This window comes from Trachypithecus francoisi, unplaced genomic scaffold, assembly GCF_009764315.1.
Source record: "Trachypithecus francoisi isolate TF-2019V2 unplaced genomic scaffold, Tfra_2.0 Lachesis_group17, whole genome shotgun sequence".
Taxonomy (NCBI): Eukaryota; Metazoa; Chordata; class Mammalia; order Primates; family Cercopithecidae; genus Trachypithecus; species Trachypithecus francoisi.
In genome coordinates, this window is record NW_022681462.1 from 106977727 (window position 1) to 107000711 (window position 22985).

The 22985-nt window shown below is 49.1% G+C and overlaps 1 protein-coding gene across 3 annotated transcripts in view; it reads left to right on the forward strand.

Moving 5' to 3' along the window:
• The window catches only part of PXDN (peroxidasin), a 111141-nt gene that overhangs the window by 48530 nt on the left and 39626 nt on the right, over positions 1-22985 (forward strand). For 2 of the 3 annotated variants that reach the window (XM_033176690.1, XM_033176692.1), the window contains exons 4-9: positions 4091-4162; positions 7692-7763; positions 8127-8198; positions 11657-11826; positions 15791-15908; positions 19024-19193. In XM_033176690.1, the coding sequence (XP_033032581.1) occupies positions 4091-4162; positions 7692-7763; positions 8127-8198; positions 11657-11826; positions 15791-15908; positions 19024-19193 (674 nt within the window). The remainder of the gene's footprint in view (positions 1-4090; positions 4163-7691; positions 7764-8126; positions 8199-11656; positions 11827-15790; positions 15909-19023; positions 19194-22985) is intronic. The other variant, XM_033176691.1, reaches the window with a different exon arrangement.

Here is a 22985-nt window from a genome sequence, read left to right on the forward strand (position 1 = left end):
TTGTGCAAATTTTATTTCACTTTTTAAAACTGAGTTTAATCTATTTATTTTCATTTAACACGTCTTTTGCTCGTTGAGATCAGTTTTGCAGTTTAGAAAATGAGCTTCCTGGTTTGGTCTCAGTCACACACGTACTTGCTCTAAAATTGGAAAGGTTGAAGAAAAACACTCAGAGGAGAAGGGTGTGTCATGTGCTTTTAGAAGATTATTCTTTTAAGACTTAGTCACTTTCCAAAGAGAGCGATTTTTAATGAAAATTATTTATTTCAGCCATTTTTACTGGAAGTTTTTATCATACGTGAACCTAAAAATGTTTAAGTTATTTTGATTTGTTTTTTATTTTACTTTAAGTTCTGGGCTACATGTGCAGAACGTGCAGGTTTATTACCTAGGTATACACGTGCCATGGTGCTGGGCTGCACCCATCAACCCGTCATCTAGGTTTTAAGCCCCACGTGCATTAGGTGTTTGTCCTAATGCTCTAGGTTTTTTGATTCTTAAAACAAAGTTGTCTTGTTATTGTTGATGTATACTCTGAAATCTGTTTTGATTCTAGCTGTGTCTGTGACTGTTAATTACAGAGCTGCCTTTAACTCTTTATTAAAATACATTCCCTCTGTGAAGATATTTGTCAGTGTTACATACACTGTGTTACATACACAGTGTTACACTCTCACCTCCATCATTGTGGCATAAGACGTTAATTTTTAATTTCATATAAACATGACTTAGCCTTGTCCCACATTTCTAAAATGAGAGACAGACCTTTTATTGGTTTATTTCCGCCCCCCCCCTTTTTTTTTTGTATTTCGAGTGTTGTGCAAGTTCCAGAAGAGGGCTTTTGTTTCCTGGAAAGTAGATCCGGTCAGCTGATAGCCAGCATTCCTTGTGTGTGTATATGTGTGTTTAATAGGTTTAACAGGTTTTTTAATATTTTATTTTTTGTCACTGGTTTTGAATTATTAAGAGCAACTTACTATGCACTCAGCAAACGTGTTCAAAGTGGAGTTGTTGGGATGCTCTGTTTTCACTGATCTCTTTTCAATGACCCTCGTCCGACCTCATCTGCTGCACAGCAGCTCTCTGAGCGCCTGCACTCCACACTCTTCCCTCGCTCCCTCGGTAGCAAACTGCAGTGTCCCTGGCGGCGGAGGACACAGATCACTGGGGTGGAGGGAGCACAGACTGGTGGGTCATGACTCAGAAATGGACTAAAGACCAGGGCAGAGGAGGGAAGCTGTGCAGAGAGGCCCGGGGTCCCCTTTCCACAGCACGGCAGCCTCCGCCTCCTCAGCGCTCATTGGTGGAGAACATTTGATAAGTGCTGATTTAGGAAACTGTGTAAGACTTAAATGCTGTGATTTAAACTGTGTACAACCTAAATGCTGAAGAACTCTCCTGAAGTTTATTGATTATTTCAGCCTTCTATATGGAGTCAGTACCAGAGTATACTTGTAGAGGCTGAGTAGTTCTTATTTCTTGGAACTCCAGTTACTTCTAGTAAGTCATAAGCCTTCCCTTTAGTTCACATTTCTTAGTGAAATTATTTCTTGAGACAGTTAGGACTCATTCAAGGGTCAACTCTATGATGAAGTAGAAAATCACAATTTATTATTATGATCAATACTCACTGCTTTTTTTTGTTTTGTTTTGTTTTGTTTTTTTTTTTTTTTTTGGAGATGGAGTTTCCCTCTTGTTACCCAGGCTAGAGTGCAGTGGTGTGATCTCAGCTCACTGCAGCTTCTACCTCCCAGGTTCAAAGGATTCTCCTGCTTCACCCTCCTGAAGAGCTGGGATTACAGGCGTTCGCCACCACGCCTGGCTAATTTTTTGTATTTTTAGTAGAGACGGGGTTTCACCATTTTGGTCAGGCTGGTCTCGAACTCCTGACCTCAGGTGATCCACCCACCTTGGCCTCCCAAAGTGCTGAGATTACAGGCCTGAGCCACCACACCCAGCCAATACCCACCTATTCTTATGAAAACAAATTACATCCCAATGTCTTTATAAACACATTTATACATGTCAGTTTGATTCAGTTGTCCTGTGTATTCTTTAAAAAGATTCCCTTTTCATTTTTTAAAATGCCTCTAAAACGATGTTCTCATTGATACTTTGTTTTTGTTTCTCTTTTTAAATAAATAGGCACAGAAAATTACATTTAAACTTGCCTTCTCCAGAAGTATAGTAACAACTCCCATGGGAACCGCAGTTAATGTGTGCGGGGCCATTTTGTAAGAGCTATATATATATATATACACACACACACACACATATATTTACACGTTAATCTCAACGATTCCTGTCCATTTTAGAAAAGAGGAAACTGAGGCCCAGGCAGTAAGTGGAAATTCAAGGATTCGCACACATGCAGCCCAGAGAAGTCACAACCTTGCAGGCCTCTGCTGTGGGCACTGGGCTCTCGGTCACCGGGGAGTTCTGGGTGGTTTGTGTTAAGGCTTGTAACTCTTTTTTTTTTTGAGACAGAGTCTTGCTCTGTGGCCCAGGCTGGAGTGCAGTGGCATGATCTTGGCTCACTGCAAGCTCCACCTCCCAGGTTCACGCCATTCTCCTGCCTCAGCCTCCTGAGTAGCTGGGACTACAGGCGCCGCCACTGCGCCCGGCTAATTTTTTAATATTTTTATTAGAGACGAGGTTTCATCATGTTAGCCTGGATGGTCTCGATCTCCTGACCTTATGATCTGCCCGCCTCGGCCTCCCAAAATGCTGGGATTACAGGCGTGAGCCACCGCGCCCGGCCAAGGCTTATAACCCTTTATGAAGTCACCTCTGCAAATGTGCATGGAGGGAGGATGTGAGATCCACTTAGATGGGTTGTAAAGTAAGGCTAGCAGTGCTGGTTCTGTTAAACTGGATCCTGCACCAGACACGTTCATTAACTTACAATCAAACACTTGGCCCTTCTGGATATGAATTATATAATATTATAAGCATTGAGACAAAAAATGTCGTTTATTTAGTGGGACAAGTAGGTGAAACCCAGTCATAAATAATCAATTTTGAAGAGACGTGTCTGCCTGAATTTGACAAGTAGGGAAAGCATAGATTTTGACTTGCCCGTCTGCCTATGTCAGAGATGGAGCCCAGGGATTCTAAGACACGCTAGTGGCAGGTCTCCCCGAGTCTGGGCACAGACACAGATTCACAGCCTTCTTGGGCTCTTCCAAGCTGCTGGCCTAGAGCTGTGTCGTGAATAAACTGGCTGAGGGCGAGTCATGTCCGAGATGGGTGGGCACAATGCACATGGTTTTGTGGCTCTTTTTGGAATTGTGATACTTTGGTGTGGAAATTTTCATCCTCCGTCTGTTAGGTCAGGCTTGGCAGGTGTTTTCAGTGCAGGACCAGGCCTCTGTGAGCTGCACAGTCTCTGCCGGGGCCACTCGGCTCTGCCACACGGCGCCAGCGCAGCCCCAGACAGTCCGGAGTGCGCGAGTGTGGGCGGGTTCCAGCAGAGCTTCCTTTATGGACACTGACATTCCAAGGTCACATGTTAAGAAATACGATTCTTCTGTTGAGATTTTCCACCATTTTACACAAAGACAAGCGCCAGGCCAACTGTGTGACTCTTCCAATATGCCTCTGTTGCTTCTGTTTTCTAAGAATGCGATTCTAGGGGCGAGTTATTCAGGACACATTCGGTCTTCACATGGTCTACTCCCCAGATTATTCCTGGGTATTTTAGAGATGTATCAACATCAGTTACAGAATCTTACCACCAGTGCATTGTGCATGCCTGTGGAAAATGGTTTTTATCTTCTTCAGGCTTTGAAGCAAATGTGCTGTCAGCAGTTCATTAGCCATAGTCTAAGGTCTGTGAATTGCCTGAAAATCCCGTCGCAGCGGTTTGATCGCCTTCAGTCGGCACCCGTTGCTTTTGGCCCACTTGAGATCTGAGGGAAGGGAAGCCCTTGGGAGAGGCACTCTGTACTCACTGTGCAGACGGTTTGTTTGCATTCGAATACAGTCATTAATTGTAAAACTGTCTCCAGTGTCCATTTAATTCTTCTTTTCCGTCTGAAGTTCGACCTCCTGTCGTTGTGCTAATGCTCCCCAATGTTTCTTGTTTCAGCTATCTGTACAAGAATGAGATCCAGTCAATTGACAGGCAAGCATTTAAGGGACTTGCCTCTCTAGAGCAACTGTAAGTGCCCCCTCTCTTCATGCTTGAGTTCTCGGATGCCGCCTGGCTCTTTTCTTCTTGTAGGGACCAGTCGACTGAGCTAGCTGTTTGCATGATGCATGACTATGCTACCTGAGGTGCGGGGAGTACGTGCATGATGACAGAAAAACAGGCATGGGCGAGTCATTCGCCCTCCGCCCCGCCTTCCGCCTAGCCAGCCCTCCACCCACCCATCAGGATGCATCACTGGTTTCCCCTATGGTGGCACCAGACCCTGGGCCATGCTCTCCTGATGCCAAGGACAGTAAGATCAATGGGATCCCTGTCACAACTTAGAGGAGAGACAGGCAGGCGTACAAGTCCGATCAAAGCGTCCTTCGTAGGGGAAATATCCAGGGTGCCCGGTGAGGAGAGGGCTCTTTGCCTCGTTCACTGTTCCTCATTATGACTCTGAACACATGGGCTGAATTTCTTCAATTGTGATGCCATTATTTTGGAGAAAACCTTTTTTCCCTTGTAGTTCTAGTTAGTGTGTGCAGCATAGAATGAAACACTCCTAGTTTCCTTGGCCACACGTGAAGTCGTACTTTGCTGTGAAGTCAGCGTGTTGATTTTTCATTACAATGTCCTGGCAGAAAGGAGGATTTGTCCTGGTTTGTTTGCTCAGCCAGTCACCTTTCACTCAGCAAGCTGAGCCCATTCCTGGGGAGTTGCAAGTTGTCACGGTTTTAGGAATGTGGATGAAAGCAGCTGTTTGCTGTGATGCAGCGTGACGTCCTCCTGCCACAGCTGCTGATCTCTGGTCACAGGTCACTTGTTGACTGGACACAATGATGTTGTCAGAGAGTGTGAGGCCAAGCGGTGCGGGGGAGAGACCACTCGGACTGTGCATCCTGAGGACCCACAGTGCTCATGTTTCCACAAGTGTGTGTTGATTCAAGTGAGCATGGACAGGGCATGGGTAGATTTGGAAAGAGATCGTCTGTCTCTATGGAGAAGGACAGTGCACCTCATTGCAGAAACACATGGAGGCCTGCAGGGAACACCCAGATGTAGGGAGAGCTTGCAAAGGAGCGAGCTCTCATATCCAGCAAGCATTTCACCCAGTGGGGGCGAGAACATCTTCACACAGACAGTTCTTCGATCCTGAATGGATTGGAAGTCTCTGCGTCCGCAGAGACTCAGTGTGGCCTGTGTGGGTGCTGCCCAGGGAGCTGGCCCCAGGATGGGGGGCCCTGGCTTTGTGCTGAGTGAGTCCAGTGTTATTTTTAAGGAAGGAAAGGGCAAGTCAGGGGAGAAACCTGAGGCTGAACGAGGAAGGGCGTCTTTGAATCACTAAGTAGGTGTTCACTGAAATTTTGGATGATGGGGAGGCTTTATGAGCTGGCCAGGCTGCCTTCAGCACCCAGGGTTGGGTGAGCTCTGGGGTCTCTGGTGCTGTGACTTGGGTTCCATTCATTAAACGCTGTACAGTGAGCCTCAGGGCAGCCCGGCCCCCGCCCTCAGGCAGGGAACTGTTGGGGAGGGGATAAGCGAGTCCACCAGACCTCAGTGAGAGACTTGGGCAAAGGCTGTGTGTCCAGGGAGGGCAGCTTGTGCCGGACCCTGGCTACCTGCACCCCTTCCCCCGATCGGCTTTGTAGCCCTGAGCTATTGCAAACATGCATTCCTGGTGACACTGGGAGACCGGAATGCAGGAATGCCCTAGAGCCCGCAGATGCTGTCCTGGGGGAACGGAGTATCCCTGATCCAGAAAAGCTCCTTAGGAAGCTGTGGACACAGGACAGAAGACACACCTGGCCAGTCAGGAAACATGCGTTTGAATTCAGTGATGATCTCAGTGTATTTGGCGAGTCATTTCCTGTCTTTGGTTCTGTTTCCTCAAGTGTTCAGGGAGGGGTGAAGGGCACCCCAGGCTGCCGGGGCCCCGGCCTCTCTAAATCCTGTGTACCCTGGCCCGTCATTTCCTGTAGCACCCATGCAGCAGGTGCCAAGTCCCACACGCTCAGCCGTCCCCCTGGCCAGCCTACATTGCAGAGTCCGGGTGGAGGGATTTTTACACCCACCACTCTCCGTGGGGCTGGAAATCCCCTCTTTCCTTCCCTCGGTCAGCACCTCCTCATCCTTCTGGGCTTTGCTGGGGAGACTCCACCCTGCCTGCCTGCACCAAAACCTCGCTGAGCAGCTCACAGCCACTATGTGTTGGTGGTGCCTGGGTCTCACACGGGCGTGTGCTGCGAAAGACCAAGGACCCCAAAAAACCACAGGAGCTCTGTCAGCACACTGCCCGGCAGAGACGAGGCTCCAGGGATCACGGAGGGCTTGGCCTTCCTCGGGACCCCCGCGTCAGGTGCTTGCCCGTCATGCTCGCCCACGGCGGGTGGTTTTCCTTGTCCTCCTGCTCCAGTTTTTCCTTCCCTCGTGTTTCCCATTCGTGCGCAGAGTGCTGAGCACAGACCTGTCCCAGGACGAGGGGCAGGGACAGTCTGCGTTTGGGGGCCCTCCGGCTGCAGGCGTCCGCAGAGACTCAGTGTGGCCTGTGTGGGTGCTGCCCAGGGAGCTGGCCCCAGGATGGGGGGCCCTGGCAGCCGCACTCTGGTGCCCTGGCAGTGACGTGTTCTCAGAGTGTCCACAGACCTGATTCTCAGGCGTGCGTTCTGAAGACTCTTCCTTTCGTGGAGTTCTGAAGAGCTGTGGACGCTGGCCTGCTGCTGCTTTACTCATTTTGGCCTCCTGAAGAAGTACTCGTTTAAAATGCGTGCTGGTTGCAGGGAACGCCTGAGTGGGCAGGAGGGATCTCCCAGCAGAGCACCCCAGGGAGAAGACTGACTTTGTGTTTGACTTACGAGGAAAAAACCCACTTCTCAAAACGAGAAATTTCGTATTCAGGAAAAATTAGAAAGAATGAGTTATATCTAAAAGTATAAATTGTAGACGTATGGAGACACGTGAAATGGGAAGAAATAGAAACACTGGGTGTTCTGTACCATCACACACCCGAGGAAAGACGGTCTCTTGTTTAACGCTTCGGGATTGACAGAGAAAGTCGTGTGACATTCTTTTTGTGTTTCCTCTGTGGTCTTTAAGGGTGTCTTTGTGTCTGGCAGTATACTCTCTGCCCAAGTGTGTGATGATGTCCCTGCCAAATTCATACGAGTTAAAAGATTTGAGTGAAGGTATTCACCTATTTATGTATGTGCTATCATTAAAGTTATGCTTTAGATTTTTGCTTTTTTCCATATATTTTGGAAGCAAAAATGGCCTAGTCAGGCCCTTCTCACATGGTGTTGAGGATCTCAGTGAGCACCTCTAGGCCTCCCTCGCCTTTACCCAGTCACTAGAGTGGACGTCTGTGCCTAGTGTTCAGTTGTATTTATTGAATCATTTGATACTTTTATGTATTTTTCATACAACGTAGGAAGTCTAGTGAGTGAGCTGTCTATTGATATCTGAATTTGAAATGACTAGAAAAAAATTGGGGGCAAAAATCTGGATCTAAGAAAATAAATTGTAAGTTACACTTTTTTTTTTTTTCTTTTAACTGCTCTAGATACCTGCACTTTAATCAGATAGAAACTTTGGACCCAGAGTCGTTCCAGCATCTCCCGAAGCTTGAGAGGCTGTGAGTTGTGTGTTGTTCCTTGACTTTCCATTCACAGAGCCCAGGCCTCAGTCACTGGCATGGTTAGATTAAGGTCAATATCCACCAAACACCTGAAAACTGTTTTGATATAAAGTCCGTATTTCTAGTCTAACAATTTGGAAATAGGACTTATAATTTTCTCTTTAATTGAAAGTGTTGATAAAATAGGAAAAAAATCCATTTCTTTGCTGGAGTAAATTGTTTTCAGATTCATTTGTATTAAATAAATGTAATCACTGAGATTTTTTAAAAGCTGATGTATATTTGACTGCTTATATTCTTTTCTACACATTTTAAGACGTATTTTTCAAAATTGGTTTGTTATAAAATCTCTTTCAACAGATTTTTGCATAACAACCGGATTACACATTTAGTACCAGGGACATTTAATCACTTGGAATCTATGAAGAGATTGTGAGTATAATGATACCTTTTGTGTTTCCTTTGCTGCAAATCCTTACTTCTCTCTGTTATCCATTCACCTGGTTCTTTTTCAAGTGTAGTGAAATGTTGGGAACAGTCTGATTCTGAAAGAATGAGAATATATGGAGGGTGGATTGAATCCGTTAGAGAGCAAAATGAAAAACGTGGCTCAGACAATGTGGCAAATAGTTACTCCTTTGATAGGCAATTAAGACTTAAAAAAAAATTTTTTTTTCAACATAGGGTCTTGCTCTATTGCCCAGGCTGGAATACAGTGGCATGATCACAGCTCACTGCAGCCTTAGCCTCTCCCAAATAGCTGAGTAGCTGGGACTACAGGCACATGCCACCATGCCCAGCTAAGTTTTGTAATTTTGTGGGTTTTTTTGTTTTTCTTTCTTTCTTTCTTTTTTCTTTTTTTTTTTTTTGTGTGTGTGTGTGTGACAGGGTTTTGCCATGTTGCCCAGGTTGGTCTTGATTTCCTAAGCTCAAGTTATCTGTCCACCTTAGCCTCCCAAAGTGCTGGGATTACAGGCATGAGCCACCATGCCCAGCCAACATTTTTAAAAAATCATCTTTAAATTCATCAAATTAATTTTTAATTCCAGTGCATACTTTACTGGTAGAAGTAAAACCAGTGTAGAAAGAACTCCTGTGCTGTATTCTATTTCTTTCTACAGCGTACTAAGGAAGCTGATCTCCACCCTCTTTTTTTTTTTGAGATAGAGTTTTGTTCTTGTTGCCCAGGCTGGAGTGCAATGGCTCGATTTCGGCTCACTGCAACCTCTGCCTCCCGGGTTCAAACAATTCTTGTGCCTCAGCCTCCTTAGTAGTTGGGATTACAGGCGTGTGTGACCACGCCTGGCTAATTTTTGTATTTTTAGTAGAGACAGGGTTTCACCATGTTGCCCAGGCTGGTCTTGAACTCCTGACCTCAGGTGATCTGCCCGCCTCGGGTTCCCAAAGTGCTGGGATGGCAGGCGTGAGCCACCGCACCCGTAATTCCATCCATTTTTTAAGGCCTCCTAATATACTTTTTCCTTATACTGAGCTATTTCTTGTAATTAAGGCATTTTATTACTGGCGGAGAAAGTTGTGACATTCTTTTTGTGTTTTCCTTCATAGTTTTGAGCCGTTATTTTCAGTTAAATATTATTGGGTGTATGCAATGAACTAGACCGAGAAAGAAACAGAAAATGCCAAGAGACAAGCCTGACTCCAGAGTGGTCTTATGGTGTTTGTTTTATCTATTCAGTGAAATAAAGTGGAGTAAAACGTAGCCCTTCAGAACTATTTGTGATTTTTTTTTTTCTTTAAGATAAAGATATCACAAGCCAAACTAAAAACTACATGCTGGGTAGGAAGATGGGATTAATATTTCCATATTTGATAGATAACAGACAGTAGAAAGAAATTACCAGATAAATGCTCTAGAAAGTAGCCAAGTTTAGGGCAGACTGGTAACAGCCTGGATTATGCTGACAGCTGCCTTCCCTCTGTTCTCAGCCTCTCTCTGGGTGTCTGGCAAGGTCCCCCTCTCCTGTTTGCTCACTTTACTAGAGGTGCTTGAACACTACAACCCCAGACTGAGATGCTGTATTAGATGTACAGAGCTGCATCTAGAGGGCATGCTGTGTCCTGGCTGCTGTCTGCTGGGAGCAGTCTCTAACCTCATGTCCCTGAGGGGCCCCAGGCCGAGGAGGGCACGCCAGCTGCCCCACCTCTCCAGACCTCCTGAATAGCCGTCTCTGCTTCTGAGCAGATGAAGGTTGGGGATCCTGTGCTTCCTCGGGTGCCTGGAGCAGCCCGCTCCGCCAGGACCGACTGGCCGGATGTCACATACTGGACCGTGACCATCCAGGTCTTGCATGGGCCCATGGTCCTGTACTGACCTTCAGCTGTGGGCACAGGTTGGGTGTCCTGGGCACGTGGCTGACACTGTCCTCCTCACAGCCTCCTCACCTGAGAGCTATGCACCTGCTCACGTGGGAAAGGGTGATTCTGGTCATGAGGCCAGTTCTGTGTTCCTGTCCCCTCTGGGCTCATGTCCAGGAGAACCTCGGATGGGAGGTGTAGCCTCCCCTCCCCTCCTGGAGCCAACTTCGGCCCCTAGTGATGCCCCTCACCCTGCCGCCCTGGTGAGCACCTCTCGGGATCCCATCCCCATCTGGGGAGTGACCTGGGGCCACCTCATCCAGGGTTAATAGTGAGCATGTCTGTTGCAGGACTTTTCCTTAGTTCAGTGAAAGATTTACGTGACCACAAAAATTTCGGCTCACAGACTATTTGAAGAGTGAGAAAAATGGGATTTATTGGGTAAAAAGGAAAAAGAGTGGAAACGAGAGCCATAGCAAAGCAGAGCGGGTGTTTCCTGCCGGCGGCTTCCTGCCTCGCAGACTGAATTCCACCCGGGAAGAGGAGGGCCAGGCTTCTCCCCCTGCAATTGGCACGAACCTCTGTGAGCTCCACCCCAGTACGCACCCCTCCCAATGCGCAGGCCGCCAGGAGGGGCCTGGGGACCCCGTCCCACCTGGCTGTCCTGGATTGAGAGGTGTCCACATGCTAGCAGCCCTCACTCTCGGTGCCTTCTCGGCCTCGGCGTCCACTCTAGCGGTGGCGGGCTCAAGGGCTCCTCAGGCACCACCAGAGTGGACGCCGAGGCCGAGAAGGTGCCGAGAGCGAGGGCTGCTAGCACGTGGTCACCTCTCAGTCTCACATCCAGCTGCCAGCCTCTTCCAGCCCTTGTCCTGTAGCCTGTGTTTGCTGCCTGGAACTCCTCTGCCCCCCGACAGCTTCCTCCCTGTGTGCAGAGACAACACTTTTCCCAGGGTGCAGGCACGTCCTGCCCGTGCTTCCCTTGTTGGGACAGGATGTGCCACTCACTGGAAACTTTCCAGGTCAGCTTGGACCTCAGGAAACTTAGGTGTGAACCCCAGCCAGAAGATGCAGCCCTCCCCTCCCACACTCCCTGGGAAGGCTCAGGCCGGAGTGAGATGATGTAGAACTGTCCTGCCCGTGATGATGGGTGTTGGGTGACAGTGGTGGTTCTGTGGCTGTGGTTCTCATGGTACTGATTTCTGTGAGTGGCTCCCACCCGGTCTACTTCACAAACTTCCCTGACCGGTGCTGCCGGTGCACTCCTTCGCCTTGAACTCGACACCTGATGTCTGGGTGTGCACCGGCCCTTTGCTACTCACGCCTCTCCGGTTAGTGCCTCCAGGGGTCCTGTGCACCCCCGGGCTCTTCCTGGTGATGTGTGTGTCTCTGCATCACTCCCTGAGTCGGGCACTGGGGCTCGAATTCCACCACGGGACGTGTCCCATCCCCGTGTCGCAAGCCTGGCAGGCCTGGCGCGTGTTTCCCGACGCAGGACCTGGAAGCCCTGTCTGATGGACGGATGGACAAGCCCACCCACCCCGTGTCTCACCGGCCACTCTTCCTTCCCACAGGCGACTGGACTCAAACACACTTCACTGCGACTGTGAAATCCTGTGGTTGGCAGATTTGCTGAAAACCTACGCGGAGTCGGGGAACGCACAGGCAGCAGCCACCTGTGAATATCCCAGACGCATCCAGGGACGCTCAGTGGCAGCGGTCACCCCGGAAGAGCTGAACTGTGGTGAGTGGCCCGACACGCACACACCATCCACACACACACACCATCCACACACACACCATCCACACACACACCATACACACACACATTTACACACACACCATCCACACACACACCATCCACACACACACACCGTCCACACACACATCTACACACACACCATCCACACACACACCATTTACACACACACCATCCACACACCATTTATAGACACACATACAGACACAATCCATCCACACACGCACACACCATCTACACACACACCATCCACACACACATTTACACACACCATCCACACACACACCATTTACACACACACCATCCACACACACTCCACACACACGTCATCCACACACACCATTTACACACACACCATCCACACACACACACCATTTATAGACACACATACAGACACAATCCATCCACACACGCACACACCATCTACACACACACCATACACACATTTACACACACCATCCACACACACATTTACACACACACCATCCACACACACACCATCCATACACACACCATACACACACACACCATACACACACACACCATTTACACACCATCCACACACACATTTACACACACACCATCCACACACACACCATTTATAGACACACATACAGACACAATCCATCCACACACGCACACACCATCTACACACACACCATACACACACACATTTACACACACCATCCACACACACACCATTTACACACACACCATCCACACACACCATTTACACACACACCATCCACCACACACCATTTATAGACACACATACAGACACAATCCATCCACACACGCACACACCATCTACACACACACCATACACACATTTACACACACCATCCACACACACATTTACACACACACCATCCACACACATACCATCCACACACACACCATCCACACACACACCATACACACACACACCATTTACACACCATCCACACACACATTTACACACACACCATCCACACACACACCATTTATAGACACACATACAGACACAATCCATCCACACACCACACACACACGCACACACCATCTACACACACACACCATACACACACACATTACACACACCATCCACACACACACCATTTACACACACACCATCCACACACACCATTTATAGACACACGCACATACACAGACACAATCCATCCACACATGCACACACCATCTACACACACACCATACACACATTTACACACACCATCTACACACACACCATTTACACACACACCATCCACACACAACACCATTTATACACACCATCCACACACAACACCATTTACACACACCATCTACACACACACCATTTACACACACACCATCCACACACACCATTTACACACGCACACATACACAGACACAATCCACACACGTACACACCATCTACACACACACCATTTATAGACACACAGACACAAACCACACACACGCACATACATGCACACACTATCCACACACCACACACACACGCACACACCATCCACACACACCATTTATAGACACACAGACACAAACTACACACACACACACCATCCACACAGCACACACACATTTACACACACACCATACACCATTTATAGACACACACACATAAACAGACACAAACCATCCACACGCACACGTACACACCATCTACACACACACACCATTTATAGACACACAGACACAAACCACACACGCACATACACACACACCATCCACACACTCACCACACACACATGCACCCACCATTTATAGACACACACACAGACACAAACCACACACACGCACATACACACGAACACACTATCCACACACACCATTTATAGACATACACACACGGCTGTTTATTTTGGTAAGGTGAAAGGATCTCCCTGTGTGATGGTTTTATAATATGACAAAAATACATAGTTTTTTTTTTTTAAGTTTCTTCTAGCTCAGTTCTTGATGGAGCTATGGCAGGGGCAGTTAGAACTGAGCACTGCCTGGTGGCTGGGGGTACTACACCGCTCAGGTTTCTAGCCTGGGGAGCAAAAGAGGCCCAGACCCCTGTGCAGCCGCCTGACTGCACTGCTTCCCGCTGGACGCAGACTCCGCCCTCAGCTCTGCAGGGCACTGCCTGTCAGCAGCTCCAGAAACGGCCCTTGATGGAAGGAGCTGCCCCACGCGTCCCTGAAGGGAAGGCCCTCGGTGCTCGGGGGCCCAGGGACCTGTGCTGCCCAACTTGGCAGCTCTGCTAAGCCGTGTGAGTCCGCATGAATCAGCCGAGGCCCTGTCGTTGCAGCGAATGCTCCTGAGGTCGTGCCCTTGGAGATGTTGTCATACTTTTACTCCTTACTCCAATTTGGCTGTCAGTGATTATTCTTGTTTTTTATAATAGCTTTATGGAGGTGTTGTTGGCGTGCCAGACAGTTCACCCTGTTCAGGGGTACAATTAGGTGGGATTTAGGATGTCTGCAGGATTGTGCAGCCTAAATAATGAAGAAAGCAGAGAAAGCTTATTTTGATTTTGTGGTGATGGGGAGCCATGGGAGGGTTTACAGAACGTTGGGATGATGTTTGTATTCTAGGAGGAGCTTTCTGGCAGCCCTAGGGAGAAGGAATTGGGGAGTGTGTGAGGGAGGCGGGGAGGCCGGGCTAGTGCTGCAGAGGAGAGAAGAGGAGGCTCCCAGAGTGATGTGAGCACGGGGCGGGCTGGGCAGAGCTGCCCCAGCCTCGCGACCTGGGCTGTGCAATGCTGGGGAGACGGAAGGAGGCCATCCAGGAGGAGCCCTTGCTGACAGCCCCCAGTTGGGTCCAAGGGCCTTTGTTTTGGTTGCCAGGCAGATGGCAGCGCTGAGCAGAGTCCGCTCCAGTGCACACACACACTCGTACCTGCGCTTGTGTCTGCCCCACTGCAGGCACTCACTTGTACACACCTGCGTGTGGTTGTGTTTTTCTTCTTGTGATGCTCACAGCATGTACATGGAGACAGATTTGCACGCCGAGGTGATGAGGCAGAGATGGGAGCCTAGGCCTGCTCTCACTGTGGTTCCCTCACGGCTGCTGAAGGGAGCCTTAGAGAAGGCCGCTCCCTGTGCAGGCCTGGGGCTCCGGAGCGGCCACCAGGGACGGGAGCCTGCGAGCCGTCAGCCCTCAGGTGTCCCCTGAAAGCCGTCAGCCCTCAGGTGTCCCCTGAAAGCCGTCAGCCCTCGGGTGGCCCCTAGAAGCCGTCAGCCCTCGGGTGTCCCCTGGAAGCCGTCAGCCCTCGGGTGTCCCCTGGAAGCCGTCAGCCCTCGGGTGGCCCCTGGGAGCCGTCAGCCCTCGGGTGGCCCCTGGGAGCCGTCAGCCCTCGGGTGGCCCCTGGGAGCCGTCAGCCCTCGGGTGGCCCCTGGGAGCCGTCAGCCCTCGGGTGGCTGGTGGAAGCTGTGTGGAGTCATGGGCATGCTGGAGGCGGGAGAGGCCATTCTTCCCCTTGTCCAGGGTGGAGGGTGAAGGGCGGGGACAGCTGTGGAGGAGGGAGGCTGGGAGTTGCTCCAGCTGTGGTGTCTGCCACCTGCCTGTGCTTTTAGAGACTTATTCTTTCAGCGATGCTTTATCTACAGAGTACGATTTTTTGTCTTTTATTCACTGAAAATAGTGACCTGTGGCGAATCCACTCTCCCTGGTGTTTGGCTTTCCCGAAGGGCCTTGAGGGGATGCCGAAGGCTGTCATTTGGGGCTCATCTGCCCGGCTCTGAGCCAGCCTGTCCCTCAGGTGGTCAGAACGTGGCGCCCCTTGGCGCAGACATCCTGTGGATCCGCACCATAGACGGGGCTGTAGAGAAGCCGGTCTGGCAATTTTGTGGGGGATGTTTATGGCTGAATTACGCCTTTGGGCATCTGTATCTCTTGGATACAGAGGACTCAACGTGGGTGGTCGTTTATTTTCATGTCATGGTTTACACTAAAAAGGTTTCCGTTTTCTTGTTGGGCACAGAAAGGCCCCGGATCACATCCGAGCCCCAGGATGCAGACGTGACCTCGGGGAACACCGTGTACTTCACTTGCCGAGCCGAAGGCAACCCCAAGCCTGAGATCATCTGGCTGCGAAACAAGTGAGTTGGGGCCAAACAGAAATGTCCCCCACGCATCTCTCAGAGTTACACCTGGACACCCAAACCGCACCTCACTCCCCACCAAGGCCCACATCCACTCTTCCCCCACCACGTAGGGAAAAGTACACGGGATGAAATATTTCTGCTCTTTTCTGGTCTTACATGGCAGGGGGTGTGACGACGTTTCTGCCAGGCTCGGGCCCCTTCCCCGCTCTCTCCTGGGCAGCACAGGGGTGTCCTGGCCGGGCAATGCGTCACTGCGGCCCTGCCCAGTGGGAGGGAGGGAGAGCGTGCTGGTTGTTCTCTCCCTGCCCACTGACCTCTGGCAGCAGCCTGTTTGCTCTGGTCACTGTTGTTGGCAGCCTTGACCTGGGGCATTGCGACCAACCTGAGTGGGTGTGGGAGGGGCCCTGACTTCTGCTGGGACGGCGTCTTCAGGAGACGAGCACCATGCAGCTGCTGACACAAGTTTGCTCAGCTCCCGTGTGGATCTAACTTGTCTCCCAAACAAAGAAAGTCTACCCTTGTGTCCACAAACATGGTGTGGGCCTATTGAGGCTAAGACGGTCCCGGCTCCTGGCTGTCAGGGCGACAGAAGGAAGTCCTACCGCTGACCATCACGTGTTCCGGCAGCAAGCCGCACCTGTGATCCCAGGTGTGGGGAGCACCCCTGCCCCGCTCAGGTTTGCGAGCTGGGGCTGTGCTGGTGAAGGAGTAATGGAGTCTATGGGGAGAGGTGGGAGGTGGGAGGAGGTGAAAGGCGTGCAAGGGGGGTGTGTGGGGCAGGACCCATGGTGCAGGTGCAGAGAGGCCTAGGTGGGAATGAGGTCAGATTGCCAGAAGGCACCTGGGGTCCAATCACTGAGGGTCCTGAGTTGTAGTGGAGCACTTTCAAAGTGACCTTTTGAAAGGAATCCTTAAAAGACAATCCTGAAGTAAAGCCACCATGTCCTGGCTTCTCCCATCTGCCTGCGTGAGGACAGCTTCTGAAGGAGCTCCTCCTGCCGGCCCAGCCCCAGCGCTCCTGCGCTGCTCCCCTCTGGCCATGTTTAGTCATGAGGGAGCAAGAGGGATGCGTCTGAGATGTGAGCCCTGTGATACTCGGGCAGATAGATGAGGCACACACTGAGTCATTGTTCCAGACTCCAGAGGCAAACTGGGCTGGGCTTGGCTCTCGGGCAAGGCGGTGTTTATAGAAGAGATGGACAGGAGCAAGGAACTGGCTGTCCCCAGTTGTCACGAACAGAATGGGAAGATGTGTCCATGCTGAAGAGGACATGGGAGGTTGTTCCAGCTCTAGATTTTGTTATCCTCATGACTGAAAGGTCGTGTTGACCTTGGCTGCAGTGCCGGACAAGGAGCCTATAAGGTGCCGTCACTCGGTTCACAGTTCTTGTCTTGGATGACTCCCAAGTAGATGAGATTTAAAATCCAGAGAACACTGGAGGAATTCTGCAGTATATTATGTTGTGTGCATGTAAAAGTCAGGGAAGCATAAATTTGGCCCCAGTCCATCACACCTACATTTAATATATGAAAAAATTGATGCCCAAAGTTGAAATCTCACAGCTAAATATGGCAGAGCTAGAGCCGAAGTCCTGAGGCCTGGTGACCTGTGCTGGGTTCTGCCCTCCACCAGCTGGAGTCTCACCTGCTGGCCTCACCTGCCTGCCAGCTGGCCTTACCTAACATCCAGAATCACCTGCAGGCCAGCCTCACCTGCTGGCTCGCTAGGTTTCTGGGCAGGGGATTGGGCCACATCAGAGAGAGTCTTATTTATCGGGCCTAAGCTGACATTGCTTCCGTCTAGCAAGCCCTGTGAGTAAGGACAGATTGCAGGTTGGGGGATTGGTGCCAGGCAGAGGAGAGCATGAGGAAGATTTGGGAGAAGGTGGGTGTTGGTCTCTCGAGAGCATCCCTAATGGTTTGGCAGCGCGCTGGCAGGTTCCTGAGGGCGGTCGTGGGAAAGTGCTTTTGCACAGTGTGGGGGCTGCTCCTCCTGCATGAACGACCCAGCATGGTCCAGGCTCCACACATTCCTTAGGAAACTCGTATGGAAGATGATGAATCTCATGCACTAAGGTAGTGAGTTTCTGTTTCACAGAGGCCTTGTCTGTCTTGATGATCTGGAAGCAGGAGTTCTCGTAGGCCCATCTGCATTCTCAGAGGGCTCCGTTCTTGGCTGTTCTTACTCAGTCCTCACACTTGCCATAGACTGTGATCTCAGTGGCATCCAATGTCACCTCTCTCCTCTTCACCTGCTTCTGTATAAAGGGAACTAAAGCGAAGTTACAGGTGGGGTGAGGGTGAGAAGCGGCAGGACTGAGCATTAGGGTAAAGGTGTTGCAGCTTTCCTTGGCTGCCCGAAGTGTGTGGGGTGCAGCATGGCCCCAGGGGAGGTCATTGCTGCCCGAGGACTGACCGAGCCATGTGAAGGTGAGGTCACCCGTGTCCTGGCCTGTTCATGGTACAGCTCCACAGGTTCCTCCCAGATCCCAGAGGGAGGCCAGCTAGCAGCTTGCAGGCACTGTTTGTTAAAATACAGATAGAGAGGCCTGGCACACTCCTGCAGTCCCAGCACTTTCAGAGCTGGAGGCAGGAGGAGCACTTGAGCCCAGGAGACTGAGGCTGCAGTGAGCCATGGTTATACCACTGCACTCCAGCCTGGGCCACAGAGTGAGACTCTGTCTCTAAAATAAAAAAATAAAATACACGTAGGTATATCTTCGGCTTTTAGTAATGTAAAAATGTTTCTACCCTTTTTAGTTAATTCACCAGAAACAAAAGAAAATGTTTCCTTGGAATTTTTTCCATTTTGTTCATTGCTTTTTCTCCTTTGGAATTAGGAACACTTTAAAACATGTAGATAGATTGAACACGTGAATACTAAGGATAAGTATCTGAGTGAATGAGGTGTGCAAATACACGGTCCCCTTTTCAGAATTGCCTGTTAGGTCAGGGGCTGTCAGGAACGAGGAGCCCCTGGAAGGTGAGCTGTCGCTCGCACGAGCTCTGATACACCTGCTGCAAGACTGGAAACCCCTGTGCTGGGGATGGGTGAGGTACGTCTTTGTGCTTTCAACAGCTTGACCAGACCAAATTTCTGTCTTTGTAGTAACGAGCTGAGCATGAAGACAGATTCCCGCCTCAACTTGCTGGACGATGGGACCCTGATGATCCAGAACACACAGGAGACGGACCAGGGTATCTACCAGTGCATGGCAAAGAACGTGGCCGGAGAGGTGAAGACGCAAGAGGTGACCCTCAGGTACTTCGGGTCTCCAGGTATGTGGCGGGCATTTCACACCTGGGTTCCGCCCAGAATTGTCGTGCCTCAGTATCTGCCTTCTTCTTTCCTTGCACCCCAAATCAGTAAAATAAGAATGAACACTGAAGTCTGAAGTTGAAGCTACAATACAGGGTTGGCTCACAGAGCTTTCGAAGCGCAGGGTCGTAGATGATCCGTGAGCGGTGCTGTGGTCCCCGGTTAGCCCCTCATCTGGGGACACACTCATAGTCCACACAGCTGGGGCAGTCCATGCTGTGAGGCCAGCCCATGGAGAGAGGGCCTTGGGAACCTGGAGAGACTGTGCCACCCCCTGACCCACTGACCCCACCACGCAGGCGCCCTCTGAAGGGACAGCTACTCAGGCACAGCTAGCTGTTGCCATGTGGTAACAAGGTCTCTATTTTGCGAAGGGCTTGGATTATGTAAAAGGAACCACAATGCTAGATTTTTATCCAATATTTTCATGTTTAAGATAATGGCACCTAAATTTAAAACATTTAAAAACTGGTCTCAGCCACATCAAGTCCAGCTGTGGCCTCTCATCCATCTGGGTCCCACCAGGTTGCAAACTCTGCTCTGATCCACCTGTGTTATCTATGGCCATTGCTCAGAAGAGGAGCTGGGCCCTTGCAGAACAGCGGAGTGAGGCGTTGGGTGTACCCCACGGCTCTGGGAAACGATGCGGATCCCTTCACGCCTCTGGACGGGTCTGCCTGTCCTCCTGTGTGGAAGCCAGTAGATTCGGAGCCCTTACCCAGGGAGGCTGCAGGTGTAACTTCCTCTCTGAAACCTTCTGGCTTCCTTTAGCTTCAGCCACAAATCACACCAGGGTCGCTGTTTCCCTGGTGTTTTGTATTTCAGGCCATTATGGTTATAAAACCTTTTGTTTGGCAATGTAAGTGGTTTTGGTGTTTCTTGTTTAAATGCCTGCTCCTTAATTGGCCTAATCTCTGCATCACCTGGTACATCCCAGCATAGACACAATCAACAGGTACCGATGGCTGAGAATTCCTGGCTCTCACATTTCTGTTCAAAGGAAAGCCCAATGATACAGTACTGCAGAATCAAAGGCCTTAATCAAAAAATGTTCCACATGTTCAGCACAAGGCATTCAGCATCTTTCCGAAGTCAGTGCTGTGGGCCTGTGCAGAGAAGTGAAGACACACCGCTGCTCCCAGAAGGAGCCTGGGCTCTGTTTTTAAGGCATTAAAAAATCCACAAAATAGGAACAAAAAGTTATGTAGTACTGTTAAGTATGTGTTACAGACAAAGGAGAATAACCATGGATTATGAGTAATGAACTACTTAGGACAGTTACTGTGCGAGTACGTTGATCGATTCCTGGACAGGAATATTTAGCCAGCTCTTTATGGCTTGAGAGTTCCAAATTTCGCTCCTTTTGATCTGAATTCTTGGGTCTTTCTCAGGAATTCAGCCCTATTTAGTATACTAGTCTGAACATGTGGGTGTAGCTCCCTCAGATACAGATGAAGGGCCTCCCGCCATCCGGTGCACAGGGAGTTACTGCAGCACGGGGGAACCAGCCCGGAGAAGCCCGGAAGCCTGGGCCGGGCTGACACACGACAGCCTGCGGTCCACACCTGCCTACTGCCTGTTTTCCCTAAGGTGTATGAACGAAGAATACTTTTCTACAATTTTAAATGATCAAAACTTTTAAAAGAACAGTATCTTATGACGACATGACAGCTAGAAGAAATTCAAGCGTCACTGTCTATGATTAACTTTTCTTGGAGCATGACCACACTCATTCTTTTGCACAATGTCTATGGCTGCTTGTATGCTACCATGGCAGAGTTGAGGAGTAGCAACGAAACCTGTGTGGCCTTCAGAACTTAAAACAGGAGCAGTCTGGCCCTTTACAGAAAAAAAATGGCCAACTGCTGTTGCAGACTATGGTAATAATGTATAGTAATAGGAATAGAGTGACGTGTAGGTCTCCGTGGGCCATAAAGGGGCATATCGCACCCATTATCCTGAAGCTCTGTGATTAGGGGCATATGAAAAGTTTGCAGTTTTTATCTTTCTGATGCATTACATTTTTGATCAATAACACTTCTATCAGTGCTTTTTGCTTCAAGGTAAATTTGTTGTAAGATACATAAAAGCAGCCTCTACTTTATCTGTATCGTCAGGTGTATCTTTTCCCACCATTTTTCTCCGAGCCTTTCCACATATACATGTTTGAGATGTTTAATGTAAATAACACAGAGCTAGAAATTTTTTTAAAATCCTAAGTTTTCCTTAAAGTTAATCCATTTAAATATGTTTATTGTAGTTAACAATATGAGATTTATAAATTCTACCTCTTATTTTGAACTGTTTGTCCAAACTTTTCTGTTTTTTGCTTTAGTTGGAATAATTATTATTTTTCGTGTTTGCTTTTGCCACTACCAGTTTGGACACTGTACGCCCATTTCTGTTCTTTTAGTGGTTAGCCTAGAAAATTTTACACGCATTCTTAAATTGCCAGAGCCTAAAGTTAGTATAACCTTCTCCTCTAACATGTGTTCATCCCGCTGAGTTGACGTGCTTAGTTCTGTTTTTTTTTTTTTTCTTTTTGAGACGGAGTCTCGCTCTGTGGCCCAGGCTGGAGTGCAGTGGGCGGACCTCAGCTCACTGCAAACTCTGCCTCCCGGGTTCCCTCCATTCTCCTGCCTCAGCCTCCTGAGTAACTGGAACTACAGGCGCCCACCCCCTCGACTGGCTAGTTTTTTTTGTATTTTTTAGTAGAGATGGGGTTTCACTGTGTTAGCCAGGATGGTCTCGATCTTCTGACCTCGTGATCCGCCCGTCTCGGCCTCCCAAAGTGCTGGGATTATAGGCGCGAGCCACCGCGCCCGGCCTTGTTTTTTTTTTAACCTATAAACGTTATTATTTTGTTCTTCCAGTGTTTGTCTGGATGCATCCACGTGGTTCCCACTGCCTTTGTCCTTCCTTTGTTTATCTCAGCTCTTCTGTCCGGGATCACCTTCCTTCTGCCTGATGTTGGGGGAGCTGGGCAGCAAGCTCATGTGAGGACCAGATTTTGGTGAACAACACTTAAATGAGATTTGTTTATCTCTTGTACTGAGCGTCGTTCCCTGGGTAGGGCAGGCAGGTTTTGAAGTTAGTTCTTTCTCATGCTGAGGGCACAGCACTGTGGGGATGCAGCTGTTCAGTTTTCTGTCGAACTTCTCTTCGTGGGCCTCTGTGGATCTGTGTCTTGTCTTCTGTATCGCATGAGGCTCTTTAAGGCTCAATTTAAGTTATAAGGGTCTGCGAATGCCCTCAAGGCCGACTTTGACTTTGGTGTTCCTCCTTCTGTGAGTAGCTTCATGGTTTCCAATTTGTTATTCTGATAGAAATGCTGATATTAAATGTCATGTCTGTATTTTTTGTAATTTATACTTAAATATTTGACTAACACAGCTTACATATTAACATATATAAAAAGGCAGGAAGTCGTCCTCCTGGCTCTTTTCGTCATGCATTCAATTCCTCTTCCCTTCCCCTCTTCCCGAAATGCTTAGTAGTTTCTTCCCTGTGTGTATACAAAAAAAAAGTAAGCATATTTGAGGCAAGTGATTTTTCTTAGATGATAGCTTAGAAATCTTTCTAGTCTTTCACTTTTGATAACATCAGTTTTCTTTCTTTCTTTCTATAGCTGCATAGAATTCCATGATCTAAATGTACCCTGAATTTATTCAACAAGTTCCCTTTTGGAGTGAATTTAGATTTTTTTCCAAATCTTTAGCTATCACAGTTCTGTGTGCTTTATTCAAAAGCCT